General features: G+C 42.4%; 1 protein-coding gene across 2 annotated transcripts in view; it reads left to right on the top strand.

Moving 5' to 3' along the window:
* The first annotated feature begins 330 nt into the window (after nucleotides 1–330).
* Nucleotides 331–25,898, top strand: part of LOC139301859 (intersectin-2-like) — a 34,404-nt gene continuing 8,836 nt past the window's right edge. For both annotated transcript variants that reach the window (XM_070925340.1, XM_070925339.1), the window contains exons 1-24: nucleotides 331–369; nucleotides 5,807–5,879; nucleotides 11,148–11,240; nucleotides 11,351–11,414; nucleotides 11,904–12,079; nucleotides 12,482–12,703; nucleotides 14,194–14,287; nucleotides 16,096–16,238; nucleotides 16,525–16,588; nucleotides 17,469–17,606; nucleotides 17,690–17,796; nucleotides 17,882–18,144; nucleotides 18,229–18,378; nucleotides 18,456–18,596; nucleotides 18,689–18,776; nucleotides 18,875–19,014; nucleotides 21,504–21,643; nucleotides 21,772–22,198; nucleotides 23,030–23,202; nucleotides 23,414–23,474; nucleotides 24,705–24,937; nucleotides 25,043–25,083; nucleotides 25,177–25,343; nucleotides 25,776–25,809. In XM_070925340.1, the coding sequence (XP_070781441.1) occupies nucleotides 5,873–5,879; nucleotides 11,148–11,240; nucleotides 11,351–11,414; nucleotides 11,904–12,079; nucleotides 12,482–12,703; nucleotides 14,194–14,287; nucleotides 16,096–16,238; nucleotides 16,525–16,588; nucleotides 17,469–17,606; nucleotides 17,690–17,796; nucleotides 17,882–18,144; nucleotides 18,229–18,378; nucleotides 18,456–18,596; nucleotides 18,689–18,776; nucleotides 18,875–19,014; nucleotides 21,504–21,643; nucleotides 21,772–22,198; nucleotides 23,030–23,202; nucleotides 23,414–23,474; nucleotides 24,705–24,937; nucleotides 25,043–25,083; nucleotides 25,177–25,343; nucleotides 25,776–25,809 (3,166 nt within the window). In that variant the 5' untranslated portion in view covers nucleotides 331–369; nucleotides 5,807–5,872. The remainder of the gene's footprint in view (nucleotides 370–5,806; nucleotides 5,880–11,147; nucleotides 11,241–11,350; nucleotides 11,415–11,903; nucleotides 12,080–12,481; nucleotides 12,704–14,193; nucleotides 14,288–16,095; nucleotides 16,239–16,524; nucleotides 16,589–17,468; nucleotides 17,607–17,689; nucleotides 17,797–17,881; nucleotides 18,145–18,228; nucleotides 18,379–18,455; nucleotides 18,597–18,688; nucleotides 18,777–18,874; nucleotides 19,015–21,503; nucleotides 21,644–21,771; nucleotides 22,199–23,029; nucleotides 23,203–23,413; nucleotides 23,475–24,704; nucleotides 24,938–25,042; nucleotides 25,084–25,176; nucleotides 25,344–25,775; nucleotides 25,810–25,898) is intronic.

Genomic DNA, 25,898 nt, shown 5'->3' with positions numbered 1-25,898 from the left:
TATGTTCATCCTACATATGCAACAAACTACAGAGGATCAATAATTACTTTTACATTTTCACTTTATCTTATTTGTTTTCTCATTAAAAGTACAGCCAAGCTTTACAGCTATTCAGGGAGAAAAAACTATGAAGGAGAAACTACAAATGTTTGTTTAAAAAGCTCGTCTCGTCTCATGATTTTTAACTGAAATGCTGCCATATTTGTTTTATTTTGAAAGATATGCCCGGAAGTCCGTGTGACCTGACTCTCTGGAGACGCCCATTTCCAGGCCACGCCCGCCCCGGCTGCTGGATCGGTTCCTCCCTCTTCAGCGGCTGAATTTGTAAAGCCTGGATGTCGGACCAACGCCGCTGATCTACCGCAACAGGTAAATGACCAGAAATCATTTTAATGTTCAACAGGACGGAACAAAATGTAAGACATGCCGGACACTGTCGCTGTTGACCTTGCTTTGGGTTTTTACCTTTTCTTGGAAGGTAATTGGGGATGTCCTGCTTTACTAAATCCTACATTTAAAAGGCGAGGCAGTGCAGCGTATTAACAATGTGGGTTCTTTACAATTCTGCAGTAGACCTGTAGTAGATTTTTTGTCTACCCTAACAATATGTGAATTTCTGACACCTGTCACCAAACCCTGAGCCTTTTGTCTGCGTTTTAGTTGAAAAACACCCCATATGGCTGGAAACGAAAAGGTTCGTCAGACGATATCTTTATTTCTAAATATGCTTAAATGCATTTTTAAGAAACTGCCTAACTTGCATTTAAATAGAAAGCAATTTCAAATGATCAAAATAATGTCTGTCGGCTACAAATTGTCTCTGTGTTGTTGTCAATATAATACATTGTCAGTGACAGTGTCAAGTGTATGTGTGGTGTGGTGAATGCTGGGAATATGTTTCTTGGCGGTTTTATTATTTTTATTTAGAGCAGTTGCAAGCACATCCTAACCTGGCACAAATAGGCAGTAGATAATCGCTTTATTGTTTCATGGCAGAATATATATATACATATATATATATATATACCTCTAGAGATTATTCACCCCTTTTTCCCTGAAATAAATTCATCATTAACGGAGAAGGGGCGTTCACTGGAAATGACAGACTGCCACATTCAGTGTCCAGAAAATTCAGTCTAACTCATGATGTGGCCATCACTGCGAAATCACTGTGATATTTCTGGAAGTCCCCATATGGGAATGAGTGTCAGTGGTAGCCTTACTCGACCCAGCACACAGTGACCTTAATGTCGTTTTTTATTTTTTTATTTTATCACATGTGGTGTATGATATCAACAATTGTTTTTTTGTTAAAATTAGACCCATATATTTTGTAACATGTAAAATATAATACAGGCATGACCTTTCACTGTACCTAGCTTTAAAGGTGTGTTTAGATTGCTTAACATCAGTGCAATTTTCCATTCTTCTGCGAGGTGATTGAGGCAAGTTTAGCAGTTTATCCATGCTCGTGTTCATTCGCTGCAGTATAGACTAATTATAGAGATTGGTTGGTGTGTTCTGCTGCTCTCAGTGAAAACAGAAAGAGGAGGCTTTCTTTGCTGAAGTGGCAAAGTCCATCTAAACTGCAGTTCCTATGACATCTGGCCTCATCCCAGCAGGGACTGTTGCGTATCCACCTGCCAAGAAACAAAGCACTGTGTAACACACACGTGCACATAAACGCGCACAAACACACATTAATGTGTGTGTGGAAAGTCGAAGCTGATGGACTTTCAGGGTCCATTTTCATATGACGGTCACAGGAGAGTGAATATAAATGCTGTGTTGAGGACAATTTGGCATTATTCTTGAAGTCAACTGTAAAATCTTGTGCCAAACATATACAAGTAAGAAGCTGAGATCGGACATGCTGCTGAGAGCTGGGGGTGGGGAGTGTAAAGGAAGTAAAAGAGGCTTTGGTGAATCATTGCTCGAGCTGACCCACAAATGTATCAAAAGGATAAATATAAGAAGATTCTTCTGGTGGAAGCGTCCCCAATTTTCACCTGCAGCACAACAGGGGAAGGTGTGTGGATGTCTCTGTATCTGTGTGCTTCTGTGCTCTTGTGAATAGGCAGAAAATGCAAGCACATACCCACAAGACACACACACACACACACACACACACACACACACACACACACACAGACTTCTTTCTTCCTCAGGCTCAGCAAAGCTTCCTGGGTTGTGTCTGCTTGAACAGGGTCCCCCTCTGTGTGAGGAGTGTGTGTCAGACACACTCATGCACACAGGCCGACACATTGATACTCACATCCGACCGGGCCAGTGCAGCGCACACAGGTGTCAATCAGCATGCAGCGCAGAGTCAAAGGTTCTTTGATTCATTTTCTCCCTCAGTTCAGTGGGTCAGCAAACCGCCGGCCCTGAAAGTGTCTCACACTGTTCCCCAAATCAAAAACTTTCAAAGTGCTACATGTTGCGTTTTTAAACATCAATATACCATCAATGCTGGAGGGAGAAGGACATCTGGGCTATATGGCTTTGGCTTTTACCACTGCAACACGGACCCACATAAGAGTCACTTGTACCCTATTTTCAGCCTAATTGTGATCCCCGTTAGCGCTGTAAACAAATAAAACCACGAAAGTGAAAGCTCATTGTTTACCCTGGAATAGTATGTTGACAAAATAATCTTAACTCAATGTTTACCTACCTTTTTCATTCGTTATGAAGATGAAGATAGCTCAGTTGTCATCACGTACATGGCCAGATTAACCTGTTAGGAGGCCCCAGGGCAAACATTTTAGTGTGGACCCCTATTGGCCACCCACCCTCAATGCATTGCGTATGTACCCTGTCACCTTCAAGTTCTCACAGCACACAGCAGCGTACTCATGGTACTCTTATTACTGCCTGGCTGCAGCCTTTCTAAATAACTGAAAAATCTTTCATTGCAATCTCTAGTGACCTAGTATTTGATGGTTCATGTGTCAGTGCAATATATTGACCATTATTAAAACTATCAACCAAGTTACATTAGTCTCAATACATGAACACATTGATGAGCTGATTTTTCCAGTTATGAACAAATTTGTTTTTTGTGTGTGCATATTTGGTTTGCTACGAACTGGCATGACTTGAAGTGGCATTTAAATCAGCACTGTGAGCAAGCCATACTGTGAGATAAAGTGCCTCCACTATTTTAGAAGTCCCTTCAAGCACTTCAGGGGTATTTAGGAATCACGGTGCAAATTGAGTGAAACATTTTGTTGTGAGGCTCCAACGGCGTCAGTGTTGATGTAGAGGGTGTCCTCTGCGCCTTGTGTTGGTTTTGTGTTGTTTTTTATCCAGGATGTGTCCGTGTTTGAACAGAGGAGTCTCTCTAACATAGCCAATAGCAGATACTATCATGTACTTGAAACCACACACACCTCAGGGTACAAAAGTGTTTGTGTATGAGGGCGGATGAGAGTCTGCTAAATACCTTCATACAAAGTGTTTGCATGAGGGGGTGTAAGGCGCACACATACAGTATATACACACACGTACACCCACATAGTTATTGGCTATTAAGAAAATGCTTTTGTGTAATCTAGTATTTTCAACGACTAGTTAATCCAGTAATGAATATTCTGGTAGTATCTACTTGGCCTCTTGAAGTATTTCTTTATGGGAAGTGTTTAGTAAGTGGATATTTACTGTCAGGTGTAACTGTTGCATAGTTAACTGAACTAAGCTAAAGCTAACGTTAGCTTGCTGACATATGAGCCGTCTAGAGTGATAAAATGCTGTTGATTACTGATGTGATAATAACTTCAGCTCAGTTAGCCACATTACTAGCTTCAAACTAGCTAGTTACTAAGAACTATGGGTGGAATTACTTTAATGTGATGAACAGGATTTTCTTTGAGTAGCTGCTTCCTTTGTATTGTTCGTGCATTTGTTTTTGTGTTTTCCTTGATGGATTTATGGTTTAAGACTTGGACTGCCATTACTGTTTGTTTGTGTGTGTGTGTGTGTGTTGTTGGTCATGTTGTGTATGAGCTTACACACATGCACTAGCGCATACATTTGTGTGCATGCAGTGAGCGGTTCGTTGCTCTTAAGTAATTGGCAGTGTCGGCATGTGTCGGCAGAATGATTTATACTACAACAACCACAGTCTCCCCTCCAGGAATTCACACGAAAAGAGGGAAGCCAATGATGGAGCAATAGTGTAACAAGAGCAGAAGGGGAGGAAGGGATGAAAGAAATTGGGTGGGAGTCATATAAGAGGGGATGCATGTTCGAGTGAGGGATGAATAAGAAATGGGGGAGCTGAAATAGAAAACAGAGAGTGGAGAGTGAAGTGAGGTAAAAAGTGTGAAAGAATGATTTGCCGAAAGCAGAGAGGAGATTGCTTAGACCTTGACAGGAATCACAGCTGAGGAGAAACCTTGCTTGTTAGCTGTAGGCTTCTAGATAGATAGATAGATAGATAGATAGATGAAACAAGAGGAAATAAAGGGATAGGTCCGAGTGGAGGGACTACTAGAATCTGAAGAACAGGATTGCTAGAGTTGCTTGAATGATGGAATGAGAAACTGCAGGAACAGGAAGTTTGAGAAAGGAGGAAAACGGCCTCCATAAAGAAGTGTGCATTTTCAATTTGACGACGTAGCAAGCACGAATGATCAAGAATATGGGGAGTATATTGCCAGAGCAATTGAACTGAAACATGATTCAGCAGCAACAGCAAAGCAAAGGAAGAGGATAAATAGCAAGAGAAAATCACAAAGACAGGAAACAATAGACTAGACATGGAACCCCACCTGCAGAGGAGAGTTACGTGGCAGGGCTTGTCGTGGTGCTACGAAAAAAAAGGAAAAAAAAGAAAAAGGGAGCCCATACGCATAGGGCTCATTTTGCAATTTAAGAGTATTACCTGCATGGGCTCATCTGTCCCCTCTACCTCCTGGGACTCTGCCAGATATCCGACAGAGGAATCTCATCAGGTGGGCCGGGCTCGATGCCCACCGGCAACAGACTGCACTCAATACATCCATAAGACTTTATTTCGTTTGTGGTATGTGCGGTGCAGACACACGTGGGAATACATTACATTCCTAATTGAACAATTATATATATTCCTAATAGGAGAAATATTTGTATTCTTAGTAAGACAAATATTTATATTCCGCAGGAGACACGCATTTATGTTCCTGACAGAAATATTTACATTCCTAATAAAGCAAATATTGAAATTCGTATCGTGAGAAATATTTACATTCCACAATAAGAGACCAAGCCTAATTGAATGGTAATTGCAGCCAAATGACAGACCGGAGAAATAAAGACACACCAAGATTTGCAAAAGACTGCTGCCTTGAGCCGCCATCTGTGATCTGAGAGCGGACAATGATAAATGCTCCCTTCCTCGCAGACCACCATCATTTTTCCCTCCTCTGTGTCCCTCAACTGTCTGCCCACCTCTTGCCTACCTCTCCCCTTTGGCATTGTCTGTATCTCTGCTCTTCCTTCTTCTCTCCCCATCCTCTCCTCTCTCTCTCTCTCTCTGTCATTTTGTCCCCCTCCTCCCTCTTTATTTCCTCTCCTCTGTCCCTCCCTCGCTCTGTCATCCCTCACCGTGTTCGCCTGCTCAGTTCAGTTTGCCTTCCTTGCATTGTGAATGGGGAGATGAGATTTTTCTTCTTCTTCTTTTTTTTTTTTTTGCTCTTGCACGCATTTACACCCTTTCCATTCTCTTCCTTATTCACACACGCATGCTCACGTCCCTCACTTATACCACACACACACAATCACACTCACATCTTTCTTTCTCTCTCTCTCTCTTTCCCTGCAGATGTCTGAGAGCGAGCCAGCTGAGTAGAGGACTTCCCTCTCTTGCCCGTGCTCTCCACCTGCAGCCATGAATGGTAAGAACACTTGTCTTGTATGTGCTTGTGCGCGCTCATGATGTGTTTGTCCGTGGGAGGCAAACATGGGGAGAGTCGTCGGAGCAGAGATGAACTTGAATAAGGGAATAGATCGACGAGGTAGAGAGCAAAAAAAGGAAGCTGAGACGGGGATGACCAATAAGCAGCAGTTGTGTTATGCCCCTTCTTTAAACTTTAATTTGTCCCTCTGGTCCTCTTCCTGTCAAGCCTGAAAGGTGCATTTGTTTCAGTCTGCAGTGATGTTTTGATGTTTGAACTGTTAGGATATTGATCTGGTGCTGAAGGATCAGATGTTAACTGAACCCATCTTTGATCCCATGACATTTTGCAAGAAATTAGAGCCAATTGTATGTATCATTATAAGAGGGCTTGAAGGAATATTAGCTATTTTGGTGTTAATTTATGGGGGACTGCCTCTGTTTCTGTTGTACTCCGTCTTGAAAATGATGCATTTCTTTTGTCCTTGGTGTGGACAGAATTGCTCAATAGTGTGTGTGTGTGTGTGTGTGTGTGTGTGTGTGTGTGTGTGTGTGCGCACATGTTAATCCTCTTGTTTCCAGCCTTTGATCATAGAACAGTTGCTGCCGCTCCTTAAGGGCCTCCATGGGAAATGCCTCAGAGAAAGTGTGTGTTTGTGTGTTTGTGTGTATCGGATGCATCTTGTCCACACGACTAATTCTTCAGTTTAACAAAGTGCCAAGCCCCACAACTACACTCTCTGCTTTAATCCCATCCAGTAGATAGACACTGCGAGGAAAAAGCAATTCAGAAACACAACATCAGTGTGTGATGACTTCCTCCGTGGAAACATACTGTATGGGAGGCTGAGCTCAGTTATTGCACAGTGAACACAGTGAATCTGAAATGAGGCAATTGTAAAGTCATTAGGCTGTGAATTTCCGAAACAGGTGGACAGTATGCCACACTCCTAGAGAAGGAGAGGGGTGTGTGTGTTGACTAAAATGCTGCAGCGTGCAGAGACTGTTGATGCACTGTACCTATCTGAAACACCAACTTGTCCTCCCCAGGTGAAGCGTTTGATATGTAAATACTTATGAAAGCAGTGATGTGGTTTCCCCCAGCAGACCGGCGCTTGGCGTCTGGAGGTTTGACTCCAGCGTCTCCTAAGGACTGTACAGCACCTAGACGACAGCACACAGGCTGACAAAGGGAAGTAAAACCACACAAGGCAGAGGCTCTTTGTGTCGCAGCTGCTGAGGAGGTGAACTGTGGTACAGTGTGTTTAAATTCTGCACAGGCGTCGTTGCTGTGGAAGCTATTCCATGAGAGTGTACTGCAGTTTTTTTTTCTGTGGGTGGACTGTGCGTTATATTGTCTCAATATTGGCTGAAGGACTCATGTATTTGCTGAGAGTTTGTGGTTGCTGTGCAGGAAGCTGTTTCATGTTCAGTGTTTGACAGGATGGATACATGTAGGTTACAGCGATATATTCTTTTTATTTTAGTATTTTTATCTAACCAGACAAGTCAAGAACATGTTATGTTAATAGAAAAACCACTGAGAGACAAGACAAGAATGCTGGTTTGTAAAAGTAGCTACATTTAAGAAGAAGTTCAACATGTGGGGAAATAAGTGTATTCACTTTCTTGCTGAGAGTTAGATGAGAAAATTGACACCATTGTCATATTTGTCTGTTATATACAAAGCTACAGCCAGTAGACAGTTAGCTTAGCTTAGCATATAGACTAAGGGTGGCATGGTCCAAAGGTAAAAAACAAAACAAAACCAAAAAAACTTGAGTCGTCTGGTTCAAGCTAAGAAACAGTCCGGCACATAAACCACAATTTGTTGTTTTTACACTTAGACTTTTGAACAGATTAAACAAACGAGATATAAAGTGTGAACTTTAGAGGTGCTGTTAAGCAGAACTTTGTGCAGAACCAGGCTAGCTGTTTCCCTCTGCTTTCAGTCTTTACGCTAAGCTAAGCGAACTTCTCCTCTCCAGCTTCACCTTCACCTTTCAGACAGAGTGGTATTAACCTTTTTATATGCTACATATCCTGAAATCTGGCACATTTTTGTCTGGTTTCACACTGAGTGGCAGTATGTTTCCAACACATCAAGCCTCAGAAGACTCCTATAGATTCTGCCATTGCTGTGTAAGAAGCTTTGCAGTGCCCCAGATATTCACAGGGCATTCAGCCCACGCTGATACACACACCGCATCAACTGACAGGCCAGTGGATGTGGCCATGCTAGCTACATGTCCCAGTGGCACTGTGCTAAATATCGCCTCCCTTTCTCACTTGCAATAGCTTCTAAATGAGGTCTGTCAAAGCCAACGAGACAATGTGAGGAATACTCACATCTCTGTGCGAGATTAATTACTTTCTCCTTTTTATGGCTGCATTTTGCTGACAATTCCAAAAACTAGGTCGGGCGCTGCGAGCTGCTAACGTTGGCTTTGTCAGGGAAAAAGCATACACCTGAACAGGTGTTGCCGTGGTGGTTTAGGGTAGAGTGAGTTTGTTTAGATATTGAAACCGGTTCAAGGCAGTCGGCCTGAGTGTTTGCTAACAGACATCTCTCAGTGAAGCAAGCAGCTGGCAGTTTTTGGTTATATCTGGTCATACACTTTGGTAAATTTTTAATCTTCTTCCCTTTGCTCACATTTAATGTTCTGGCTGCATACAAGCTGTAACTTCGTGTCAGTCCTCAGGGATGTGTGTGTGTAATCTGTGTGTGTGCTGCAGTCAAGAGCCAGTGGGGTGTTTGGGTTAGCGCAGGGGAGGGCGCTCCATCATGGGCAGGCTGGTATTTCCTGAAGCTGGTGAATAAATTACACCCTAGATACCAGGTCTATAAAGATATACACACAAAACGGTACAAACAATTGCATTTTGCCTAATAACAATATTACAGCTGTAGTTTTTAACATAGCTCTGCGCCTTCATTCCTCCTCTCTGAATCTTTTGCATCTACAGATAGTCTCCCCTGATAATGGTGTTGTTAAAACAAAAAAAAAGTTTAGAGACAACTTCCTGTGTAAGATATTCTCTGCCGCTGACATCTTAGGATAAGAATCAGAAACAGAGTCGCTTCATTAGTATCTCAAGTAGGCTGTTGGTCAGGAAGGAATATGACATCATCATAAATAAAAGTAATCACATAATTGTTATATATTTGCATGGATCATATGACAAAAAAGAACAATGTACCCAAGGCCAAATAACAGCTATAGATTCAGTTTTGTTTTTTTAAACAACTGTCGTGTTTACAAACTTGTGACCCAGATTTAGTGACAAATATACCTCATATATGTCATCTTTGTGTACTCTGCACATACATATTTATTTTTATCGAAATCATGGCAAGTGTCGAGTATTTTCAGATAAAATCTTTCACTATAGCAACATACCATGTCCAGTGTTTTTTTCAATCACAGATCAGTTTGGGGTTGAATTCAGTTTCACGTTATTCTTGTTTTCTTTATAAAAATGATTGCGGGCACATTTCTTTTGGTTTACCATACATTTTCATACCAAGATGAGCTCATGATGATAGGAGGTGAATCATTTGAAGGACAAACTCAGCGTGTTGTCTTTATTTCACACTAAACTTGCAGAAAAAAAACCCTGTGTAAACATTTTGTTTGAGGCTTGTACCACTGTGATCGCTATGGTAACAGCCACTGGCATCAGGGAGGCCCGTCTGTCGCTGCCGACCTGAGGAGGATGAGCTGTTTAGAAAGTGAACTCCATGAGAGCTGATAGACAAAGTTTGTTTGTTTTTCCCCTCAGTTGACTTCCGTCTGCAACATTGCAACTATCCACTTTACAGCTGTAGCTTTGGCCGTTTCATACATCAACCCTTCTGTCTCCCTCTGAATGTAGTTTACGGTTGATAAACTAGTCCGTCATTCAGCTACTCTAGTTCGAGTTTATCTCTTGTGCATCACTCTCCGTCTTTATCTCTGCTGTCTGGACTCATTATCTGCCATTGTCTCCTATCTTCATCTCTGCCATGCAATTACTGCCATATGGAGAGATCCATCTGTGCACAATGTCCATACAGTCAATCTATTTCTTAAAAGTGGCTTCAGCACGCTCAAGTTATGGAAAATAAATGAAGGAAGTATGCCCTGATCATGTTATGATTTGATTAATTTCAAGGATTGCCTTTATGATTAATTGATTATCAGCTCCGATGATAATCTTTCATCCCCCTCTATTAAAGACGTCTTATGAAATTGAGTAAGAATTGCATTTCATATCCCTCACACAGCACATTTGACTTCATATTTAATTCATTGCCAACCCTGAACTTACCTTGAGATATGCAAGAGCGGAGCAGAGAGAAAAAAAAGCTGACTGGACATTTTTATACATTAATCATTGTCGGGAGTTGGTTAAGAGTGGTTTCATCTGAGAGGGAGATCTCATTTGGGTTGGAAATTGTGCAGACTTTTTTGATGGTGAAGTTAAAAAAGACACTTAATACTGAATTCGGAATGAGCATTTCTGCTGTGGGAACTTTCAATGTGGTGCTGCATTTGTGTGTGTTGACGAGTGGAGCAAAGCCCACATATTGGGCATATATTGTTTCAAACTGTGAAGTTTTCTTCTTGTATACAGAATGTTTTTCTTCCTAAGAAATGGCTCTATTATATTTATGAAAGTTTCAGACTCAAAAACGTAGCTGGTATTATGATAAATTAGGATGTTTTTACATTCAAGTTCCTTTTGCATGGCTGTACCAGTAACAACTGTTGATGTTGTGTTGATTTATAGTCATTCATGGTCTCCAGAGGATCAATCCTGCTGAATGATTGCCATGAAATTTGGTAGAAACTTCCCTGTCCTCCTCGGGATGAAATGTAATCCCCTGACTTTTCATCTAGCTCCACCATCAATTCAAAATAAAATGTTTTAATTTATGACCAAATACCTGCAAAACTTTACCAGCCTTAATTGTACTTACTGTGCTTGGAGCTAACTAGCAAATGTTGGCATGCTAACACGCTAAACTAAGATTATGTACATGGTAAACATTAGGCCTATACCTGCTGAACAGTTGAACTGTTAGCATTGCCATTGTGAGCATGTTGGCATTGTTGATGTTAGCATTTAGCTCACAGCACTCACAGTATAACCTTTTTGCAAATTAAAGATGTTGTGTTTGAACAGGATTTACAACAACTTTAGGATGCAAGATGATCTTAAAATCCTGTTTCATTGTGATTTTAAAGAACCTCAAAAGTCAGGATTGTCTCTTGGTTCTGTCCAGGCGGAGCCAGTGTGTGGGCCATCGCTCCAGAGGAGAGGGGGAAACACGACAAACAGTTTGACACCCTCACCCCCGTCCTCGGCTATGTCTCAGGTAGGCAGTTGTCATAACAAACTAACGATTTAATACTTGTTTATGAAGAACACAAGAAGAAGTGTCATCAGTGGTTCTGAACCCCAGTGATTGTTTTTGTCTGTCTTCAGGAGAACAAGCCAGGAAGTTCTTCCTCCAGTCTGGCCTGCCTGCCTCTGTCCTGGCTGAGATCTGGTAAGCACCAACTGACCACTTAGTGTGTCAAAATCATGTGTTGTTACGCCAGAGCAATTAGGCCTGTGGATGCATCATTTGTTTTTGGTCAGTTTGGTCCTCTTGGCCTGCTTTTAACTTCCTGTTGGGCTCTCACTTCCTTCACAGCCGACCCCACCTAGTAAACTGTGTGTGTAAGAGGGGGGAGAAAGCGTGTGTGTACTGTAATTAGAACAGACTGTGTGTGTGTGTGTGTGTGTGTGTGTGTGTGTGTGTGTGTGTGTGTGTGCGTGTGCGTGTGTGCGTGTGTGCGTGTGTGTGTGTGTGTGTGGGTGTTTTGGCGTTTGTGTGAATAACACTACAGGAATTCATTCCCACCAGAACCTTGTCCCTTGTGTAACTCTTCCCTTTTCTATTGTCTAACTAAAGAAAAAAAAATACTAGGAATGCACTCTGCTATAAACAGATCATATAATACCTCAGCTCTCTCTCTCTCTGCTCCTCCTGCAGGAACCTAGCTGACATGGACAGCGATGGGAAGATGGACAGACTGGAGTTCTCCATCGCTATGAAGCTCATTAAACTCAAACTTCAGGGACGGAACTTACCTTCTTCCCTGCCAGTCGTCATGAAGCAACCTCCCGTCTCCAATTCGGCTCCAACCATCCCTTCATCGGCACGCTTTGGTAAAACTTTCTCTGAGGATATTACAGCCACAATCCAGTTTCAAAACCACTATATTTTAATTTCTTCTCTTACAGGCTAACCTCTTAGAAGTGTTATTTCCTCAGTCCCTCAGGAAAAAGAACTCGTACATTTGAAGAGTTTTATTTCAAAATGGGATGATTATGTATTTGAAAAAAATTAATTATTATACAAAATGATGGTAGAAGTAGAATAATAGGCAGCTCAAGTCCTTGATTGACACAAATAACGCTTTTTCACTCAGTTGAGTTACAGTAAATTCAGGGTTTTCCTTTTACAAAATGAAAGTAACCCATTTTTAAATGTAACGTTTCAAGTTAGTCTGTTTTCTAAAACAGTGTTCTTGATCTCTTCATGTTCACCTGTGTGTTTCCTCCTAATAGGAATGGGTTCTATGCCAAACCTGTCAGTCGGTCTGTCCTCCATGTCAGCTATGTCAGCCATGCCCATCCTAACACCCATGCCGGCTAACCCCCACATGCACTCTGTGCAACCCCTGGTGCCAACGACAATGACTCTGCCCCTCATCACCTCCCTGGGAAACTGTGGACTCCCCAACGGCAATCTCAACCTCCTCACCCCACCTCTTGTTCCCAACAATGCAGGTTGGTCCTGCAGCGGAACCATTCTGATTTGCTCGAGGGACAAATAAAGATAGATATTGATTAGTGGATTAGCACCAATTCATTCAAACTTGACCTGGGATAAAGAAGGTGAACGTACGCTGAACAGGTTGGATTATGTTCCAGAGCCATTCAGACAAACTCATTTTAATTACAGGCATACGTCACTTTGACATTAAATGCAAAAGAGAATGTTGAAAAAAAAACGTGAATAGATAAGAAGCTTGTGCTTCATATCTATGCTGAACAGCTATTGAGATTATCTTGTGCACATGCAAACAATGTCACTGCCGTAGCATTATAGCTGGGAACACAGATACAGGTTTACAGTCTGTAAAATGAGAAGAATAAATGTGCTTATGCATGTTCTCATCATTTTGGGTACTAAGCTAACTGAACCAACTGACAAAACTAACGTTAGCTTGCTAACATATGACACATTTGAATGAAGAGTAAAAGGGATGATATGAAACAAGGTTGACATATGTGACCGGACATTTAAATACTACTAACTCATCAGTACACTGATTTCTCCATATGTGTATATATAAATAAAATAAAGTCATGCAGCCAATCATTGCTTATCCTGCTGAGACTGTGACTTTACAACTCAATCCTGGTGTGTAATATTTAGTGTATCAGGGTCAGTTATTCAGGTCTTGCACGTTCATGGTGCAGTGTTAATATGGTGTGGATTACACATGCAACATGAAAGGGCTGAATCTTATCTATCTACCCCCTGAGGTCTCATATCTGTCTTGAGGTGCGCACATGCATTACATGAGTATGGAAGTATCTGTATATATGTGTATGCATGTTGCGGTATGCAGTAAGAGCTGCTTTTTAATCCCCAAGAAGACAAGTCACCGCAGTCTTTGCTGCAGTTACTGTACCTGTTAGATAATAAAAAAGTGATTGATATCAGGTGTGGGTGCACATATATACATACTCATTTAGTCAGTTCTTCTTAGATTTCTCTTTTATCTGAGTCTGTTCTTTTCATCTCTCACCTCCTCCATCTGTCCTTCGGTTGCTCTCTTTAATCTCACTCTGTCTGTTCGAGCACAATCTAATGAGAGTGAGTGTGAAATTTCTCTATTCTTTGTTGTTCCCTCAATTGTTATCCCCCCCGTCTCTTTGCTGAAGAAAATCCGTCAGTGCCACAGCTCTCGAGACGAACCCTCTGTAGCGCAGGGTTGCAGACAGCCGCGATCACTTTGTTTTTAGCCAGATGTCAATAACCTTGCTGCCGGAGCTCTGTGTGCTGCGACTGTAAATTATGAGGAGATAAGATTAGATGTGCACATGTTCAAGGGCAACTGCACCTTGCACGTCTACAGTATGTCAGATTGATTGCATAAGCATCAGTATGTATTTACACACATGCACTAAAGCATTCACCACATTTTTTTTAATATTAACTTCTAAATGATATTTAACTATTAACCAACTGCCTTCAATCCTATTTGCAGCGCTGCCTCTCTCTGGCTTCTCCTCTCCTATGGCGTTCTCTCCACCCACCGGCATGTCAAAGGCCAACTCTCTGCTTGACCTTGGATCCAGCAGGTGAGACCCAGAATGTAAATAAATGCATATTGTACTAAATAACCATGTTGGCTCCTCCAAATAGCCTGTAAAGAGAATTTTGCTGATTTTTGAATTGCCCATGTTGTTCTTAAGGTCCACATTGTTTTCACGTGGCATGTAGCATTTCATGACACATCACATTACAGATGACCTGCTGATGAGCTTAAGATTCCTTCTCTTTAATCAGTATGTCCTCTGTCAATAAATTTACAATCAAGTACTCAATTTCCAACTAAGTTTTATGGGAGATGAGAGGATTTCTAAAATGCACCATTTATTATACAGTGATTTTAAGGGAACAGCTGGTATAACACACACTACCAGCCCATTAGTTCAGTGTTCAGAGTTTTTGCAGGGAAGGGTTGAGGATCGGAATGCAGGCAGAGATGAAACACCGAGATAACACAGAGAGCCGGAAGGGCATTTTGAAATCAGATGTTCTAGCTGGCAACAGTAGGAAGTGGGCTTATTTAGAGTCACAAACATTAGAGGAGAACTGGAATCAAATGGCATTCTTATAGGACGAGGTCAATATTACTTTTTTCATCTAGTTACATTTACGAGGTCCACCCCATTGGTGTTTTATCTCAACAACATTGACATGAAATTTTGCACAAATATTCCTGGTTCCCAGAGGTTGAAGCCTACTGACTTTAGTGATCCCCTGACTTTTCCACAAAGTTCACAAAGTTTGTAGCGAAATAGTTTGACAACTACGGGACGGATTGCAACGGGAGCAGTTTGTCATCCTGCGTCTACGGCAGTCACACTTTCATTTGTGCTTTTTACGAAGCACTTAATCTCTGCCTGGAATACTTACAGTAGTGGGATGTAATGAGGAGTAAACGAAGCAGAAACCGGAGTCTGGGAGGTTTTGTGCAGTTTCAGTAACAGCCAGATTCCCTTCAAAGAAAGACAATAGCAGTATCTAATATCCTTGATCCTTCTCTGGGTGTTTTGTGTGGTTTGGAAAAAGGATAGGAGTAGTATCTGATTTCATTTTGAATGTATTGTTTTGAGTGGCCCAGTGCTTCATACAAAAAGCCCTGACCTCAGGTGTAGGTGGTGCGGCAAGCAGTAATAAGGGCAGCAGGAGTGTTTGGAAGTCAAACACCAGTACAGGTTGATCCAGCAGCCGCCCACATCACTTTAACCTCCCAGTCCTCATGTGACATCCTCTTATATCATGCAAGACACTTGTCCTGTTTTTGTTTTCAGACCCATGACGAGTTTTAATATAAGCGTATTTTACAGGCCTACTTGGTGTCTCTAATTTTCACACACACACACACACACACACACACACACACACACACACACAGAAAAAAAGCCCCTGGGCAGAGGGAGGATCCCACGCTGCATCTCTCCCATTGTCTCCCTAAAACCTCTCCTTTTACTCCGAGTACTGCATGTTTTCACCCATCTATAATGACTGAAGAGAAACACATTCTTCTCAAATGCACATCATCGACTCAGCCTATCCTTTTGCTTTTCTTGCAGAGGCACTGTTTATAATAAAAACAGAATAGCTGATTAGCATTGCCTGAGGGTGCAGTGCTGTCTTGTTTCAGAGAGTCATTGTCTACGTGGCCGTTTGCACCAGCTTACTCTACAGCTAATTAAGAGCTGAGAAATAACACCGGGGAGTCTCGAGGCAATTAGTGGTTTAAAGTCAAGGCTTGAATACAAGGGAGTAAGGGAACACTGACCACATAATATTATTGTGTAATTTCCCTTTAGATGATATCATGGCATATTGACATGCCTCTCTTTCTCTCTTTTCGTAGTTCAAATTCTTCCTCCACCACGTCGTTGGCCAGTAACTCTCCGAAGACGGGCGCAAGTGATTGGGCTGTTCCACAGGCCTCCAGACTCAAGTACCGCCAGCAGTTCAACACGCTAGACAAGCTCATGAGTGGCTACTTGTCAGGTAGGTCCCACACACACACACACACACACACACACACACACTTACACACTCCAACCTAAACAAATACGTGGTTCTCAGGACCGCTTGGCTGCCTTTGAGTGGTGTTCTCCAAAGTTTGACCGAGCACAGTCTGGGTCAGTTTCACTTCACACGCATGCACTCACGTACTCTTGTGATTGCGCTGAACCCCGCTTGACAGAACGTGTCAGTCAGACGTACACAAACACGTCAGGTGGCGTGAGAATTCACTCTGCTGTTATTTCTGTATGTCATTTTAACTTTGCAGGACCTCAGGTTAGAAATGCGCTGATGGCGTCCAACCTGACCCAGACTCAGCTAGCTACCATCTGGTGAGTATAAGGTTTGTGTGTATGTGTTTAGCCATGTATGATCTAGCAGGTAACCACATCTCAGGCTGCATGCCTTTTTGAGTTCATAATAGTGTCTTTTGGTCACTGGTCACAGGCAGCACACGTAGATGGATAATGCCATTTAATCGTAATCATGTGGAATTTACTGCCATGATTTATGGCACAAAACTTTTCATGAATATTATTTAATGGCAATTGACTTGTCCTTTAACGTGACCTACCAATTGCAAATGATGTCTGGAGTTTTTCACCACTGTAAATAACAAAAGCTCTAAAAATGGGAAACAAAAGAGGGAACATCAAAACTGCTGAATATTGTGGATTTCTCTGGTGTTAATGCTGAAAATCTGTACTGTTCCACACATAGTTGGCTTCTACGGCAGAGAAAGGTTGTTGAAATGATGACATGAACATGAAAGATTATCCAAAATTATACTGCTGACTCTGCCCCACCTTATTTCTGTGTCTTCTATATTGCTGATTACAGCTTTTTAGCATCTTTTAGCTCATTGTCGTGGTTTATTGTTTTGGTTCACTCTCTCATCAGTGATGTTTTCAGTTGCCAGCAGGCAGCTGTTTTCAGGAAAAAAAAACTCTTACAAACCTACTGTACACGAGGCAGTCAGAATCAACACTGTAAATGAATTTTAGTCTGTGTCTGCTGGATGTATGAGTATTGTTGTTATGGGAAACAGTAGCCTGTTTCCCATAACAACCTTATGAGGTTATACTCAATGTTTTACAGCTTGTTCCGCTGCCTCCAAAGAAAACAATTATTTTTAAATCATGATATTCTCACCAAGAAAGTTACAGATTTCATCTTTATTGCTTTACGATGTGACATGTTGTGTATATGTAGGACCTTGGCAGATGTGGATAAGGACGGTCAGCTACAAGGTGATGAGTTCATTCTGGCCATGCACCTGGTGGACATGGCTAAAACTGGCAGACCTCTACCCCTCACACTGCCTCAAGACCTGGTACCTCCCTCTCTCAGGTAACACGCAGATTGACACACTCACAGGATTTATTAATACATTCATTACTACGACCACTGACATTCTTTTTTTCTCATTTCAGAGGAGGAATCAAGTCCAGTGAGCTTGTTAATGGAACGGGGCCCTACATAACTCCCTGTTTAATAGACACAACAGAGATAGAACCTGCGCAAAAGACCAAGAGCAGTGGTATGGCATGTCCTAGATACTGCATGTTGTGTTTATGTCACTCCTTGGTCTTCCTCTGTGTCATATGTCTCTCTTCTCTTCTTAGTGTCCTTTGAGGACAAGTTGAAGGAGAACTTTGCACGAGGCAGCGCCGAGCTGGAGAAACGGCGACTGGCTCTGGAGGAGGCGCAGAGAAAGGAGAGGGAGAGAAGAGAGAGGGAGGAGAGGGAGGCCCAGGAGAGGAGGGAGAGGGAGGCCAGGGAGCAGGAAAACCGGAGGAGACTGGAGGAGGAGAGGCGGTTGGAGAGGCAGAGAGAGATGGAGAGACAGAGGGAGGAGGAGAGAGTGAGAGAGATGGAGAGGAAGGAGGTGAGTGGGTGACGTAGACTCACCTGTGAGATGCTGAACCTCCAGACCGCTATGTCCGGTGACCACGTTTCTTCATACTTTCAGGCGGCGAAGCAGGAGATGGAGCGCCAGCGGAGGGAGGAGTGGGAGCGTGGGAAGAAAGAGGAGCTGGGCAGGAGGAGAGAGGGGGAGCAGGAAGAGATCTCCCAACTCAGGGCCAAAAAAAAGAGTCTAGAGTTGGAGCTGGAGGCTGTGGTGAGACTGCACTAACATTCATACAATCTTGCTGTGTTACTGGGGCGCACACTGATACCAATTGCCCGGTCTCACAGGGCAACAAGCACAAGCAGATCTCAGACCGTCTCCGTGACGCTCAGAGCAAGAGGCGGATTCTGAAGGCAGAGGTGGACCTTGTCAATCAGAAGAGGGACACGCGCATCACGGAGATCAACACGTTGCAGCTTCAGTTTGAGGTTAAGGAAATGTGTTTTGCCTCACACTTTTTGCAGGTAAATTATCGCTATGAATGTTTTTTTAATTTCCTGTTTGTATGTGTTTTCCACAGGACTGGCAGAGGAAGCTCTCACAGCTGATCCCAGAACAACAGAGGCTGACCGAGAAGCTGCGAAACATCAGCCTCAACAAACTCCCCTGTGGGTGACAAACTCCTGCTTGTACAACACACACGACAAAAAATCGGACCCTGAATTCTCTCTCTTGTCTCTGACCCTTTTTGACCTTTGCCTTGTAGCGGTGGCTTTGTCCTCTCTGAACGGGAGTGTGACGGAGAAAGGTATTAATTGCCGAAGGCTGAAGGACCAGCTTGACACTCTGGAGAGGGAGACCACAGACAAACTGGCCCAGATGGAGCAGTACAACAAGGAGCTTAAGGTCAGTGGTCAGCACAGACCAGATTCAGGATATGGAGGATGGTAATGACCTTCTTAGCCTGTCTCAAAGGAGTTTAGAACATTTCAATTCAACACAACCCAAATTAGTCCAGGATGAGCCAGGTCAGGCTACTACAGAGTAGTTCAGACCACAGACTGTAGAAAAACATGTCACCCATAGATGTTTAGGAAACACTTTGTAGCTTTGAAGAAGCTTGTTGGAGGCAGAAAATCAAGATTTGGAATATTGTGAAATGCTAATACACCTGTCAATCTAGCAAACATAGCATACCAGTGATTTTGCTTGTTTATGGTTTAAAGTTTCATCACAACTAACCATTTTGCAGAGCTTCTAAAACACAGTAACATGTTTTAGAAATCTGAACGTATTTGGCCTACCGTTCTAGACATCCATTGATTTTCATCCACATCCCTTTGGTATAAAAATCAAGACGCAGACTCTTAAAACTTGCTTGAGTTGTGTAGTACATCACATTGAGCATAAATGATGCATTACATTTTGTCAAACTGGGTTTAAACTGCATTACCACACAAAGATTATGTAACACCAACAATAATTGATGCCAAGGTATTGACTTAACTTATACACACAAAATAAGCTTGTTTCAAGAGTGTACTAATGGATTTTCATGCCCTACAAATGAATGAAAACTGTCCAACTGTGTAGCATACAGTCAGAATAGATCAGCAAATATGTTATGTTATATGTAATATGTTATTGTTATGATATAATTGTTAATGTTATTGACACAACTTGCTTCCAGTCTTTATGATAGCTAAGCTAATCAACTGGCTCACTCCATACGTTATGCACAGACACTCCCTGCAAGAAGGCAAAGAAATTTGATGCATATATTGACTTTTATTGCATGCTAGAGGTTGGGTATTTTCAGAATAATACGACGGTACGGCAAAATAAAACAACAGCGCTACACGATGGATTACACCAATATTGCGAACCAGAAGCTGGTTTGTAGGGATTTTTCTTTTCTTTCCTTCGTTGAAAAGAACAAAAACTGGGAGTTTCCCACTTAAAATGCTGCTGGGAAATCTTATTCAACTGGTCACGGTAACTTTAGAGTTTCACCCCTCAGGCGAAGAAAACCTTGTTACCTAACCGTCATTGTACACATGCAGACTCGGATGTACCCATTTGCTGGCAGAAAGCCTGATAATTCAATACCTGTGATGAATGATTTCATGCCCTCTCCTCAATATATCCTCAATCTGATGATTGCAGCATCAAAAAGCCTGCTCTTTCTCTTTTTGGTCTGTTCAATTGTCTCCTTTTCTTAACTGCTTTGCAAAGCTTTTAACGCCTTTCTTTCTCTCCTCCCTCTCTTTTTCCTCTGCTTCCAACTACCTGGACATCTTTCTTACTAATTCACATTCTTCTTGTTTCATTTGTTTTGTTTCTCTCTGACCCTTCTTTTCTTTCTGCTTTCCTTTTACTCCAATTTTTTCTTTTATCCTCCTTATAAACTTGTTTTGTTTATGATCACATTTGCTGTGTTTTTGTCACCTTCTGTCCATCCCATCCTCTGGCCTCTCCCTCCATCATCACACTGTGTGTCTCTTTCATAGCTTGGGGATATGGATGACTGTGTCTTGCGGGGCCTTCTGTCTCTGCTGGCCTGCCTCAGCCAGCTCTTCCTTCTCATCAAGGTTATCTTTGTTCCTCTCTTTCTCTCTCTCTCTACCTCCCACTGTGTAATCTTTTCCACCACCCTTCTTATTATGTTTTTTGTCATCTCACCCCTTGTTTTCCCTTAAGCCACAATCTTCTTTTCCTTTTTCATCCCGCGATGAGCCGATCTCTCTGCTCATCCTTTGCTTTTTTTTTGGTCTTTTGACTCATTATTAAATGGAGCTCTGCTTTGGTACCATGTCTTCCCTGTTTTGTTGTTTCTCTCTGTGGGATTTGTTCTAGCCTGTGTTTTTTTGGTTAAACAGGATGCACCCTGGGGGTAAAACACACACACACACACACACACACACACACACACACACACACACACACACACACACACACACACACACACACACAATGCTTAACCTGCACAACTTGTGTGTTAGAAAGAGAAAAAAGTTGAAATCAGCTCATACATATGTACACACATTTGCATGTTTCTGTGAATGACTGCCAGTTTGTGGGCTGGCTCCTTTTTCAGTTGAGTCATCATCATCAGTTTTGCATGTTTGGAATGATTGTGTACTATCAAGCACTTTTTTAAAACCACCACACGTAGAGATGAGTAAAACACATCTTTTACTTTCTATAGATTGAGTACAAATGTAATATACAGTACTGTACATCAGCTGCTTTGTGGTTGGAGCAGAATTAAAGCGTGCATACAGTTGTGTTGTGCTTTGTGGCTGATCATAACACTGTTCCTGCATTGTTAAACTAGTTGATGCTTGTGTCTTTTATTCCTCTCTAATGCATTGCCTGGTCTGTGGCTGCATCAGGAGCTGAGGGAGAAGCAGGTGAGGCAGCAGGCTGTCCTGGACGACCTGCACAGAGTCAAAGAGGAGAAAGTGAGGGAGCTGCAGAGACGCAGGGAGGAGGAGATAGAAAGGCAGAGGAGGGAGGAAGAGGAGGCAGCCAGGTGAGTGTGACTTATATTTGTCTTTGTTTGGAGCAAATTATTCATGATACTTAACTTGAATCTCCTTCGTTTCTCAAGATTTTTTACGTATTGTGAAGCCTTTAAAAAGTTGCATTTACTTCCCACAGACAGGCCATGCTAGAGGAAGAGAGGAGAGAGCAGGAGAGGAGGGAGAAGGAGGAAGAGGAGGCGCGTCAAAGGAGACTCCTGGAGGAGCAGAGGGCCAGACAGAGGGAGGAGGAGGAGAGGGAGGCACAGGCTCGCCTCCGAGCAGCCCAGGAGAAAGCACAGGAAGAGGAGAGAAGAAGGAGGGAGGAGGAGGAGGAGGAGGAGGAGAAGAGGAAGAGGAAGAGGGAGGAGGAGGAAGAAAGGAAACGGAAAGAGGAGGAGGAGGAGGAGGAGGAGAGGAGGAGGAAAGAAGAGCAGGAAAGAGGAGGGCAGCAGCCGGTGTCGGTGGCTCAGCGATCCTCCAAGCTGACCACATACAGAGCTCTTTACTCGTTTGTTGCCCGAAACACAGATGAGCTGGGTATAGACGCAGACTGCCTTATAGAGGTACGACACACACACTCACACTGTAAACACACACTCACTCACATATTCACTTAGATGCATAGGTGGGCTGTCAACCTTTCATATTCCAATTATTCCTCCTTTATGTGTAACCTCTTTTGCTTTTTAAGAAAATGTTGTTTTTGTATCAATTCCCAAACTCTTTTTAAGTAAGTCAAAAGAGGAATTGTTCATCATTATTAGTTATTTCTGTCAGGTATACTGAACAGTATGTTCACTGTGGACCACGTCTCAACTGTCATTATCTGTCATCACTCAGCTACATGATTTTACACCGCAAAACAATTTTACATTTGATAGGTACATATAAGTAGAAAAAACATCACTAAATAAGTGGTGTTTTACATCACATTTACACATTTACACATTGTTTATTAGGGCATTATTATTATGCTAGCATTAGCTAGTTAGCTAACATAACTGTAGTTGTGGTTGCATTTTCATTGGCATAACTAGAGATATAGTTAGAGTTTTACAATAACAAAGCTAGTTTGTAATATAATTGAAAGGCTTCAGGGCAGAAATGGACAGGATCAATTGAAAAGAGGGAGCTGTCAGACGTATAAATGACCGTGAAGCAAGCAGTTGGTGTGTCAGTGTGCAATGATCATAATGCATGCACACAGGCCTGTTCACACCCCACTACCATGACATGTTTGTGTGATGGGTGTCTAAACACGCTAATGGTGCATGATTGCTGTGTAATTGTCCCTGATATCCAAAAGATGGCTGCTGTTGGGAACCAACATGTTTATCACCATCAGCTTGTTATGAGTGCTTGTGGTTGATTAAACTGTGTTTTCCATGATGCAGGTGGATGAGCAGACCGTCGGTGAGCCTGGCTGGTTGTGCGGGAATTACCACGGAAACAGGGGCTGGTTCCCCCAGAGTTACGCTGAGAAATGTCCTGACCTGTCTACTACTACTGAGACTGCCCCTGCCTCACCTGGAAAGATGTCCTTTCCGCCACCACCGCTTCACACAGGGTAACATACAGGAACAAACAGTCTCAAAGACATTTTCTCTGTGATATTTCAGTTCTGCTACGCTAAAGATAGTACAGTTTTGTGCTTTTTTTGCCGTCTGCTAGTCTGTAACAGTCACCTTGGACTTTAATTTATGCCACAGTGCTGATAGGTTGTTTTTATTCTTGTGTTGGCTCCTTCCCTAATGGTTTGTTCCTCCTCTTTTACCCAGAGTCCCAGATGGGGAGGTAGCAGACGATAGCACTGTTCCTGCCCAATCAGACTCTTCACAGGTAAGAAAGCTTGGCTTGTGTTTACTTTTAACTCCAGGCATGCAGTGAATTGGGTCTGACTTGGTTTTCTTAAAAGAAAACTCACTCCTAATAGACAGATAAAGTTTTTAGTGACCTACTCCCGATGCAGATTGAAACCCTGTTTTGTTGCTGTGTCAGTTCAGAGATTAGCATTCATTTTCTGGATGAGAAGCCATGTTTTATTCAGGAGCAACATGGGAGTTATCTGTTTTTGTTTGTCGTCAGGCATCACAAGGACAAAAAGTTCTCATGGTGTCTTTTCAGAAAGGTTTTTAGAGAGAGTTTACATGCAGCTATTCTGTCATTTGATACCTACTGTCGGAAAATGACATGAGCTTTTGGATCGTTTGGGGCTTCCCTGCCTGTTTATTAAGATTCAAATGTGTAATGTGAAAGGAGTCACTTGTAATGACAAACCCACATATAATTATCATCCACCGCTGTCATCAACGTCATCTCCAGCTGCAGTAGGCAGCTGTTTTCAGCAAAATGGCTGTGATGCATCAACTTTTTACATCCTACCGGATGCACCAAACAGCAGTTAGCTACCGGCTGCTGAACGTAGTGGAGCATTTAACAGCTCAAGAGCCAGAAATTTCCTTCAGGAGTTGGTAGCAAACGCAACCGAGCTAAAAGGAGAATAAATATTGGATTTGCATTAGTCAGGTGGCCAAAAAAGAATAAATGCTAATGTTTATCTGCTCAGTGAGTAAATAAGCAACCGTTTGCCTTATCAGCTTTGTAAGGTGAAAATATGTCAGTGTTGTGTTTGCAGCTTGATTTTGGCTGCCCCCAGGCGGCGTTTCCTGTTGGTGTAGTGATGTCTGCCTTCGTAGTATATCTGAGCTGTAAACTAGCTTTGGCGGGCAAGGAACTAGGTCTGGCTGGGGTACACACACGGCTGCTGACACCAACACACACACACACACATATATCTTGAACAGCAGCGTGGCTGTATATTTATAGTTTTTCTCTGTTGGGAGTTCCTCTCTCGCTCTCTGCCTCTCTCACCCAGACATTTGCAGATCTCCATCTCCCAATAGATAACATCAGTGTTAGTAGGTCTGCCATTTGTAGGTTATGTCTCATGGTCAGAAAGATTCAGGTGAATAGCGTTATTCTAACTTGCTCTATATATAGATGAGTCGCCTACAGGCTGATTTTATGGTTTACTTGATTTTATAGATTAATTCTAATCTCCCTCCTCAGCCCACGGTCCCCCTGCTGGCTCAAGCCGTCTCCTCGTGGTCAGCCACCTCAGAAACTCACCTCAACCTCTCCTCCGGTGTGGGTGACATCATCACTGCGCTGCTGAGCTTCTCACAGGGTGACATCATCAGCGTGCTACATCAGAAAGAAGACTGGTGGTTGGGACAGCTCAACGGGACACAGGGATGGTTCCCCAAAAGCTATGTCACTTTGGAGCTGGGTGGCAATACAGAGTATGAAGACACACACACACACACACACACACACACACACACCTCTGATGTTAAATTTAAGTTGATCGAAAGACTTAATGTCACTTTGTGTTGTTCCCATTCTAGTGTGGATGCATTTGACATGTCTGACTCTGTTCAGCTAGAGGGTAAGTAGAGTTTATCTGTAGAAAACTGGTCTCTACATTTCATCTTAACCAGCTGTGGCTCTGACTTGCACTCTTGTATTTGGTCCTAACCAGAGTATGTGGCCTTGTACACGTATGAGAGCCCAGAGGTGGGGGACCTGACGTTTGTTGAGGGAGACGTCGTCATGGTGACGGAGAGAGAAGGAGAGTGGTGGCGAGGATGCATCGGGGATCAGACTGGGGTGTTCCCTTCCAACTATGTCCGACCTGTTGAACCAGAGGTGAGTCAAGTTGTATTTATAAGAAAAATGTATTATTAGAACTGATGTTTTTGCTGTTTCTGACCTGAATTTGGAATGTTTGTAATAATAGAAGCACAATAAATCAGTGTGATCATTACATGTTTTGTATAGTAAATTAATATTGCAAAGTTTACTCAGCTTATTGACTAGATGACAATCAATCATACCATTGGAATTTTTTTATTGTTTATCAGACAAAATAAGCAATTTTGGAAACCTGTGATGAGCATTTCTACAAATAAATTTATCCATTGTTAAAAATAATCAATAGATGAATCTATATATTGACAATAATCTGTAGCAGCAAGCCTAACAATATTTTTTGCTTCCATATTATGTATATTTAATTTTGGATGTTGTTTACCAATTTATTTCTTCACTCATTAATTTACTACTACTTTATTCATTTAGACGACAAAACCTGGAGCACCAACCAAAAAGCCTGGTGAGAGTCACAAATACTGCGCGCGCGCACACACACACACACACACACACACACACGCACACACGCACACAAAGACTCATTCCACAATG

Source organism: Enoplosus armatus, chromosome 19 (assembly GCF_043641665.1).
Source record: "Enoplosus armatus isolate fEnoArm2 chromosome 19, fEnoArm2.hap1, whole genome shotgun sequence".
NCBI lineage: Eukaryota > Metazoa > Chordata > Actinopteri > Centrarchiformes > Enoplosidae > Enoplosus > Enoplosus armatus.
Note: the sequence above shows the minus strand (reverse complement) of the source record. Positions and strands in the feature narration are given on the sequence as shown.